General features: G+C 38.8%; 1 protein-coding gene across 1 annotated transcript; it reads right to left on the bottom strand.

Annotated features, from left to right (window-relative positions):
- Positions 1-5,344: 5,344 nt before the first annotated feature.
- LOC140922422 (octopamine receptor beta-2R-like) lies at positions 5,345-6,238 on the bottom strand. The gene has a single exon (XM_073372409.1). The coding sequence runs from the start codon at positions 6,236-6,238 to the stop codon at positions 5,345-5,347; it is 894 nt and encodes a 297-aa protein (XP_073228510.1).
- Positions 6,239-11,000: the final 4,762 nt, after the last annotated feature.

Below are 11,000 nucleotides of genomic sequence, written 5' to 3'. Positions count from 1 at the left end.
AAAAAGGCATAGGCCAGCGGGTTAATGGCCGAGTTTAAAACCAATACAAGAATTTTATATTGTTCATCTTCACATAGTGATGACAATAGTATTAGAAAACTACAACGTAGATATATCCCATAGCAAACAAGAAACACTCCTATCACAATACCCATCATTATTACTGCAGACTTCTCGCGGTGGGTTTTAAAAGATATCCGGTGGTTAAAACGTAACTGTCTTGCTAAGGTGCGTGCTGACTGATCATGCCTGCATACATGAAATATCATAGATACAAAGCAATGTATTAATACAACACATGGAAGAAACTCGGAAATTATGGTCGGCCAAATAAAAGGACATTTGCTGGTATCGTTTTTAAATAAGACAAGACAAACGGTATCTTTTAGCGCATTATAACTAACTGATAGAGCCCAAGAGAAGAAAATAGCTTGGGTAATTCGACGGCGAGTCATCAAAGTAATGTATTTTAGAGGATAGACGATGGCAATAAAACGATCCAGTACTAAGGCACATAAGTTCAGAGCAGACGTGTGACTAAGCAACAACCTTATAATATTCACCCACGAGAACCAATAATCAGGCCAGCGGCAGGTGTTTGTAATGTCGCAAAAGAACAGAGAAGGAATACCACTCAAACCAACACAGAAATCTGCTACTGCAAGTGATACAATAAACGCGTTGGTTTTGGTGCGGAGATTTCGTCTGCTGCACACGAGGAAGATTGTAAATCCATTTCCAGTGATAGTCAGGAATGAAATAACCCAGCCAAGAATCCAAAACCAGGTCTCCATTCTTAACAGTTAAGGAAGTTCTTATCAACTGTGGAATATAACCAACATGTTGCATAAATATCAGGGACACATGTCAACTGGTTACTATGGGCCGTTTTTACTTGACGTCACGGCGGTCATATTGGTGTTCAAAACAATGAAACCGCGGCCTTGTTGGCGTGCCAATCAATCCTGTGGGAGTTGACTGAACTCTTCTCTTCTGTAAACACTCTCTTTTTTTCCAATAAATTCCCATAGGTGCTCAGGTCACGTGAGTGAAAACGCTCTATTTGTTCTTTTAATCGTCTTTATTTGTAATAATTTGCTAGTTAATGTTTATTAAATAATAACTTGTCTTGCGCTGTGCTATAACAAAAATTTGCATCAGGACGATAATATATTAAATACCTTACGTTTCTTCGTGTGTTTGATGATAAAATAGCAACAAAATGTTTTAATAAATTTTTGGAATCTAATACATTGTTAAAGGTAAAAGTGTTAGCGTTTTTCAATGTACCGTTCCAGCGGTGGACATCTCCTCTACCAACGTCGTCCCCAGAGCGCTTTTCCCTGGCTTTGGAGGTGGGGCGGGAAAAGGCCCTGGCATCGGCTGGCTAATCCATCATTTTGATTGGTTGATTGATTGAGGTAAATCATGTAAGAAGATGCCCAAATGGAAATAATTTATGCATTATAGTGAAATCGAAATGGCGGAAAGCATGTCCGCTTCAACAAAGATTTCTTCAAGAAATCTAGTTTGCAGGCTATGTGCATGATGGTTCTCATGAGAGTCGCTATAATGTTCGAATATGCAGCAAGGCCGGCTTATCTAAAGATCTGTATTTGAAAGTTTATAAAACCTGTGGCAATGCTGTAAAATTTCTGAGGACGATCCGCAGTGTTATGTGTTATGTACAGGTGGCGTTACATTCGTAAACAAAATGGGTCAGTTTATTTAGGGAGCTCAATCTGTAGACAATACGCCGTCTGATCTAAACTCAGAATATTCTGTAAAGCGATGCGTTCAACTTTCACCGCCGTCTTCGCATCAGCCGTCGAAGCGAAGCGTCTATCAAAGAATATGCCAGACAAAAGATTCGATGTGGACGAGCCGCAATAAAAGGGGGTGGTAGGCCTACACGACTTTTACCTCATGCCAAAATGCTGCTTGTTCCAATAATTTTTTTTCCTCTGCTAGGTAGATTATGCTCTGGAAGGTTCTATATTTTTACTGGGCCGCTTGTTTTACACTGAGAGGTCGTTGCACACATATCGATTTACTATGGTTTTTGTTTCTGGTCGGCAGGATTTGCCCTCTGATACAAGAGCATTTTATTGACCTCTTTTGAAGCGGACAGCTTTTTATTACGGTTGAATAAGGGTTGTAGTTTTCTCTAAAGTGCCTTTTGGATCTAAATAACAAAGCGATTTTCTTTAGTCCGAGAATGAAATGTTTTTTTTTTTTGCAATGTTGTATCACGCTGGGCCCAGTTTGTTAATTTTCTTTGCAGGCATGTTAAATTATCACGGATAGTGATTAACAGGTCCAAAATTATAAGAATAGAGCGCAGCTTAAACTGAAGCTGCATCAACTATGCCGGAGAATTGCATTGTGACTCAGTAGACTCGAGCTTGGTGTTTTCATAAAGGTAATATGAGTCTTGACTGGAGCGCGAAGTATTTCCTTCCTTGGTAACAGCTTTCGAATAGTAAAGCTTAACAGTGTTTGGGCTGTTTTGTTATTGCCACTTTGTGATCAGGCACGACCATGGCTTCGGTTCTCCACGCGAACTTCATTAGTTACCGCGTTGGCTTTGTGCTTAGTTGCTTTTACAAGAGCAACGTTAATTGTTCCGGCTTTATCGTGGCGAGAACGGTACAGTGCTGTGAAATAGCATCGACTTGCCAGATTCAGTAGGTAAGACACTTCAATAATATCCTGGCCTTTCAGGATAGATTCGAAGCATTTTACTTAAAGAGGTTAAAAATTAATCGATGGAAAGTTACCGTTACTCAGGGAAAAATCTGACCCGGCCAAGCACTGATAAAAACTCTGGTCTACTCGCCATCTTCGATGCTTTGTTTATCGTATGCGATCATACGCTAATTTACATAGTACACCCACAAATTCTGGCTGTTTAGTGGTCATGTGACCGGCCGATGCCAGGGCCTTTTCCCGCCCCTCCTCCAAAGCCAGGGAAAAGCGCCCTGGGGACGAGGTTGTTCCTCTACTCTTTTTAGGGTTTCCCCATGGGGAAATTTTTCGGGTGGTAATGTGCCGTTGGGACACTGGGACACCTAGCCTTTACTCCTGGTTCAGCTGAATTTTTCTACCCTATACTAAACTAAACTTCCCAAATCCCTCCCTGTCCAAAAGTTGCAACCAACCCACACTGAGTTCTTTTACCACAAAAAAGAGTCTACAGAAAAAATCTTTTCGTTCGTTTGAGTAGGGCGAATAAGAGTATGACAAATTTTGATAGGTGTAATAAAAATGCATTTCTTGCTACTTTGGACACTGTACACAAATGAACTTAATGCCTTTTAGTTCATTATTATTTATCAGCTACTTTATTTTCCTACCTACGTACACTTATGTAAATATCTTATATAGTGTGAAATAAAGAATTGAATTGAATTGAATACCCTATTTACGAATGGACCAACACCAACTCGTGGGTGAAAAAGCAAACACCAAGTCGAACCAAGCCGAAAAGGAACTTTAAGTTTGAGTATGTTGACTTCAGTATTCACAAAGATACCAGAAAAATGTTACGTACAGCTGTTATTAACTATATAAAGATGAAAATTTGTTATGACACATGTTTTATTGATATCGGAGTTGCGATGGCAACGCAATGACGCCATTTCGCTTTTAACTTGCCTTTGTATTTCTTGGTACCAGGAGTTTTTTCAGAAATCATAACAGTCCAGTTTTTAATTCGTCGTGGCCGCTGAATAAAAGCGCTAAAGACTTATTTGTACAGGGTTAGCCTCGAGCCAGTTAGGGAGCAAGGTTGGGGTGGTGGTGGCAGCACTCGCCTCCCACCAACAATGTGGTCTGGGTCAGGAGCCCATCAAATTTGATGGGCTCCTGTCTGAGATCAAATCCCGGCGTTGACTTCAAATGTGGGTTGAGATTGTTGTTGGTTCTCTCCCTTGCTCCGCGAGGTTTCTTTCCGGATACTCCGGTTTTCCCCTCTCCTCAAAAACCAACACTTCCAAATTCTAATTCTATCTAGAACGCACAGACACGTTTAAACGAGTTTATAAGAACTCCTAAGTGCTTCGTGGGTAAACAAATTACAATTTACAATTTACAACTTGAAATTTTAAGGAAAAATATTTATAAATACCGGCGAGAAGAAGGTGCCTGAATTGGAGTTTGAAACAATAGACACAGTTGTACACAGGTCTTCTTCTGACTGGAAATTGCGAATATATTTACCTCATGTCAAGGCTAGCACTGTTTAAACGAGTTCTCAGTGCTTCCATTCAGTGGCGGCCGCGACGAATTCGAAACTGGACTATTTAGACAGTGAAGGAAGGTACAAGCTCCCTCAGGCGATTTCTGAGAAAAAGTCCTGTTACTGAGAAATACAAAGGTAAGTAAAATACGTAATGGCCTCATTACGGTAACTCCGGAAATGTCGATAAAACATACATCATAACAAATTTTCATCTTCATACAATACAGCTCTGGTAAATCTTTTTCTGATACCTTTGTTAACGTCGACATAGTAAATGCACATACTTGAAAAGTATAATCCCTAAAAAAAACAGTCGAGCCACCTTAAAGAGACAAGAAAAGCAAATTTCAGACTGACAAAGACAAATTACATCCGCTACTATACTGCAAATTAAGACTATTATCACAAATTATTTACAAAAGCTTCCACTGTTCTCAGTTAAACTTAAGGCAATTGAAAACTACTTTAAAACTTGTGTAGGAAGAAAAAGATGGCTTTTCGCCACGCCATAGGGTATCTGAAATAACTCTCCATGTTGCCTGTATATAGATATCAATACATACATAAATATGATCATACAGATCGGGCTCGAAAGTTTTGAATATCTCATTCACACCTGGTATGGACTGAGCTTAATTAACCATCAGTTTGCACGGAAAAGAAAAAAAATACTATAATTCTCTTCTTACACAAAAACAAAAACGTTTACTCCATGTTTGTTTAAATTCTAGGAAACTACTTAGCAGATCTAGAGTTGATTGCAAAAGTTATTTTAGAAAATAAAGTAAGGAAAAAAAAATACTGTCACTTGGTCTGAAACAAAAATGTTTTAATTTACAAATTTCGTCTACCAGTTCTGTGGACGTTGGCTTGATAAACCTCGGAATCGTTTCAAGAGAGCATCTGATATATACTGGGTTGACTCTTATCAACGTTTGGTTCTCGTACCCTCCTTAAACACCAGTGCTTCCGAACTATGATTCGAGACAAACCGCCAGGGATTTGCCGGCCCAAAAACTGCCGCCTGCGATGCCTGACACAATCCGCTATCAAAGGCAGTTCTGCCAACTAATATTAAGATCTCGGTCCTTCAAAAATGATCTAACGTACTGAAGTGGAAGGCTCTACTTGGTTACTTTTCTTAAAAACCACCTGACCGATAAGTCTTCTAAACTCTTTCTTTATGTCTCTTTTGAAAAAAGCATAAGACAGTGGGTTAATGGCCGAGTTTAAGACCAAGACAGGAATTTTGTATTGTTCATCTTTACATGATGCATTTGTGTCTGATAGTACTACTAGACTACAACGTAAATATATTCCGTAGCACACAACAAACACTCCTATCACAATACCCATCATTATTACTGCAGACTTCTCGTGATGGGTTTTAAAAGATATCCGATGGTTAAAACGTAATTGTTTTGCTAGGGTGCGTGCTGACCGATCATGTTTCCATACATGAAGTAACATTGACACAAAACAGAGTATCTGCAGAATACAAGGAAGGATTTCCATGGAAATCATTAAAACCGCAACTGCAACGATACTGGTCAGAGGGGTCTCACAGCAAAGTCGAAGTGCGGTTTTGAGCGCAACCATCGTAAATGACGCTATCCAACAGGAAGTTATCACTTGAATAACACGAGATCGAGTCATAAAAGTTATGTATTTAAAAGGCTTTATGATGGCGATGTAACGGTCGAGCACTAGAGAACACAAGTTTAAAACAGACAAGTAGCTAAACAGCCACCTTATGACATCGATCCATGAAGGAAAAACCTTAGGCCAGTCACAGGTGTTTGTAACGTCGCATGCGAACGAAGACGGAACAACGCTCAAACCAACGCAGAAATCCGCTACTGCAAGTGAAACGATAAACGCGTTGGTTTTGGTGCGGAGATTTCGTCTGCTGTAGACGAGGAAGATTATAAATCCATTTCCATTGATGGCAAGAAAGGAAAGGACGCAGCCAAGAATCCAAAACCAGGTCTCCATCCGTAGTAACGGCAGTTAAGAGAAGTTCTTATTAACTACAAATAAAAAGAAAAATATCCTCTTCGCAAAAATATCAGGAGGTTGTGAGTTATTCACTGGCAGATGTATGTTACTAGACTGAAGTCCTCCTTATTTTCCTTCTTTGTTATAAACTTGGTAATTTCTAATGATTATGTGTTTCGCATGCGCAGTGGGTCACTGACCGAGCTGTAATAACACAGTTGCCGGTAGGAAAATGAGGATTGTTGCGTGTCTTAACCGCTGTAATTCAAAGCCAACGGGCGCTTTCAATTCAATTCCGGTTGAAATGTTAAAAATTCCACTTGCCCAATGGAACTACATCGACCCGACCCAAGCCACAGCGCGTTTGGTTATTGTTCCTGCTAAAGAGCGGTACTAGAGACAACATTTTTGTCAACTGAAAAGGGACACTCCAACATTGCCGATTCTTAATCTAGTAAATAGCTCTGATCTGGCTGGATATTCGTTCTTAATTATTCTCTTTACAACTAAATCAGTCTGGTCGGTCATTTCGAACAAATGGAATTAACCGAGACCTTAGCTGATTAAAAAAAAATCTACCTTCAATTTAGTATAATTTGCGGCAGATAGTTATAATATAGTTATATAATTGCGACAGGTCTATTACAAATTACGACAAAAGCGCATAATAAATTACCACTGACTACGAATTGCGACGGTTATTCCAAGTTACGACAACCTAACAAGGTTTTTTATCTATAGGTTTTTCATAACATCTCGAGGCAGGTGAATTTTGATAGTTACTGATTGAAACAAGCTTTGACTACCTCTCATCTCATGTGTGCCAAAGCTGGACATGTTTGGGTTAACTGACCGGAAGAGTTTCCATTGTATATCGCTGACATTGCAACAGGTTTGCTATTGTTAGGGAATAGATTAGCCTACGCACAGCCGCAACTGACAAGTACCAAAGAACCTAGGACAGCTCTAACACCACAAACACGACTACCTGTAAAAAACTGACATCTGACAATTAATGCCTAGCGAATAACATTCCTAATATGGCAATAAGTAAATTCGCGAGCTAAGCATAAATTCAAGTACAAGTAAAAACAAAAGATCAAAACAGGAAAAACAGTACGTGGACAAAAACAAGAGTTAATGAAACAAAAACTAAACTTAAAAAGATAAGATAGATCCGTCTTAAAAATAGCTTTCAAAATACTTCACTGAACAATATACATAGCGCAAGATGCTTGGGGTCGGGTATGGTCGATATGATCTTTAACAACTGTTTCACTAGCTGAGCTATCAATCATTTAATAATATTGTTTAGTTATGTCTTCTATTGTATTTTTCTTTAGTACAGCGAAATTGGAAGGTTTTATTATTCATTCGGCATGCAACGATTTTAATATCGTTCCGGCAACAAGCAACTCGTCTCTCCAATTTGCCGTTGGGCTTCCTAAGCAACCAATATTATTTTCTTTGTCATGATTTCTACAGAATTTAAATTAGGAAAATTCGCCTTACTTAGCTACCTTCCTTTCTCCATGATAAGTCAGTTTACATTTTTTTCATTTCAAGTCACACCTGCGGGACTGAGCTGCAATAAAGTTGCACGGAAAGATTATAAAACTATTACATTTCTTTGTGTTTTTCTCACAAGGAAATTATTTCATATAACAAGAATATCGTACAATTAATTTTTCCGTTCGGTTCAGTAAATTCTAGGAATCTATTGCTATTAATAGAGTTGACTACAAAATCGATTGAACGAACAACCTCAGTGCGGAGGAAAATTGACGCAGTCACCAAACCTCAAAATTCTGCGAACTTGTCAATCTTGTTTTCTTTCGTCAAACTGGCATTCGGAATGCGAGCATCCGTTTCAGAGATTGACAAACTGATGGTCATAACCAGTGAGCCCGCTGTACAAAAAGTGGACGGCTATGCCTGGGTTAAAAACTGTATCCAAGCAACAAGCAGCACATGCTCACGCTATCTTTGTTAATTGATTGATGCAGAGTCTTGCTCGAGTATGCCAAAATCGAGCAAGAGAAGCAAAGCGGGCTTTGCTAGCAGCCGGTCTGAACACAAAATTATACTCTATGTCATGATGTGAAACCATGTCGTAAAAAGTTCCATCCAATAAGAACTTGCGTCTCACACCTTCTATGAACCTTGATCTTTTAAAAGGCCTTTCCCTTGTATTTTGTATTCTCTTAGGGTCAAAAGGTTCTTGTTTTCTCTCCTAATGCGCCATTTCTCCAAATTTCAATTTGCGTTGAGTCCAAGCTAAGTGTCACAGATTTATCAGTCTTAGCTCAAGCCTTTCACACACGTTCTGTTCATAAAAGACTTCATCCGAAAAGAATGAGTGACGCATGTAAAAGTGATAGGATTTAGTTACCTTAGTTATTTTCTTCAAAACACAGCACCGACAAGTCTTTTAAACTCTTTCTTTATGTCTCTTTTGAAAAAGGCATAAGCCAGCGAGATAATGGCTGAGTTTAAAACCAAGACAGGAATTTTGTAGTTTTCATCATGCATGGCGATGAGGTTATCGTAGTCTGGAATAGTAGTAGAAAAATACAACGCAGATACATCCCATAGCAAACAAGAAACACTCCTGTCACAAGACCCATCATTATTACTGCAGGCTTTTCATGATGGGTTTTAAAAGACACTTGATGGTTAAAGCGTAACGGTTTTGCTACGATGCGTGCTGAACGATCATGCTTGCGTACGTGAAATATCATTGATACAAATTAAAGCAGAGTATTAACACAACGCTTGGAAAAAATTCGAAGAAAATTAGATGTAGCCATATAAAAGGGACACACATTGTTTTGAAATAAAACACCAAAAGGATAACTTTCAGCACATTAAAACTAATTGTGAAAACTTATGAGCAGACAATAGCTTGGGTAGTTCGACGGTCGGAGTCATAAAAGTAATGCATTCTAGAGGATGGACGATGGCAATAAAATGATCCAGTACTAAGACGCATAAGTTTACAACAGAGATGTTACTAAACAAGCATCTTGTAAAATCCTTACCCAAGACAGCCACAGCCAAAGTTGAGGCCAGTCGCAGGTGTTTTGTAATGTCGCCCAAAAAAAAAAAACATTGATGGAATTATCATAACGATCAAACCAACACAGAAATCCGCCACGGCAAGTGAAACAATAAACGCGTTGGTTTTGGTGCGGAGATTTCGTCTGCTGCAGACGAGGAAGATTGTAAATCCATCTCCAGTGATGGTTAGAAATGAAAGAAACCAACCAAGAATCCAAAACCAAGTCTCCATCTTGGCAGTTAAACGAAGTTCCGCCCGTGAAGTTCTTATCAACTGTAGAATATAAAAAAGTTATATAATCATCATCTTGCATAAATAATAGGGTCACATGTCGACGGCTCAGTAATGTGCTAAATGATTTCATAATAATTTGTCTTGGGCTGTGCTACAACAAAAAAATTTGCATCAAGACGATGTATTAAATACCTAAGGTTTTTTGTGTGAGGGCCGCAGGTTTGTCAGTTTACTGTTTAGCGTTACCCTCTTTAAATACGCATTACCCCCCCCCCCCGGAGGGGGGTTATGTGAGTGGTAATTCGGGTGGTACTGTGCCGCTGGGACACTGGAACACCAAATCTATACGCCTGGTTCAGCTGAATTTTGCTACCCTATACTAAACTCATCTTCCCAAATCCTTCCCTTTCCAAGAGTTGCTCTCTGATTCCTATTACCCCCTATCACAGACTTAGCTACTTGAAAACTATACCCTATAAAGCGGCACATATATCATATCCCATATATGGCTATACATCCCTGGGGATTAAGTTGCCTAAGCATTCAACCCACGCTGAGTTCGTTCATCACAAATTTTAAAGAATACAGAGAAAAAAACTTTTTTTTCTTTCGTTTGAGTGGGGAGAAAAAGAATATGATGGTTTTTTTATAGCTGTAATAAAAGCATGTCTTTTACCTTTCTCCTTAGTAAATTAAAGCCTGCTAGTTAGTTAGTTTATAGTTCAGACTTTCTGACGCTTTTATGTTGATTTTCTCCACCTCTTGACCAATAAAGAGTACAACTGTTTGCATATTAGATAATTTACACAATTAAACAAATAATTATAAAAAAAATGGCGGAAAATTTCTGGTACGTTTCGCAAAAAAAAAATGAAATAGCCAGTACTAATTACTGCCCAAGACTATAAAAAAACCCGGATGACAACTACTTTTTAAACAATATCTGATGGACTACACATCACTGAAATTGCCCCTGTATTTGACAAAACTTTATGGCATCGTTCGAGGTAAGCGCTTCACACTTCGTTTTTATTTTGCATATTTTATATATGCACATCTCGCACGTGCGAAAAGAAGTGTCACATTCTGATTGGTTGTTTGTTTATAAACTTAAGACTAACCCACGAACCCTGCTTGGATATAACTATAGTTAGTCTGTATTGTTTTGGATCACCGCGGCGTAAATTTTCTAACTATAGTTAGAGCGAACAGAGAAGCGGTCACATTACCGAAATAGCTAACTATAGTTATCCCCGTCTTCACTATAGTTAGTTGCCCAGATGTGACCGCAGCCATTATTTCTCAGCTGTCAGTCACATTATAATTCTTAACCAATTTCCAGCAGCCAATTTTAACTCATCCCATGGTCTTGTCAGTCTTTTGTGGATTTAATTTAAGAATCTTTTATCGATGAGCTTTAATAACAACGTTTTTAATTTCACATCACTCAGGATACCGTTCATT

Source organism: Porites lutea, chromosome 13, assembly GCF_958299795.1.
Source record: "Porites lutea chromosome 13, jaPorLute2.1, whole genome shotgun sequence".
NCBI classification, from domain to species: Eukaryota; Metazoa; Cnidaria; class Anthozoa; order Scleractinia; family Poritidae; genus Porites; species Porites lutea.
Note: the sequence above shows the minus strand (reverse complement) of the source record. Positions and strands in the feature narration are given on the sequence as shown.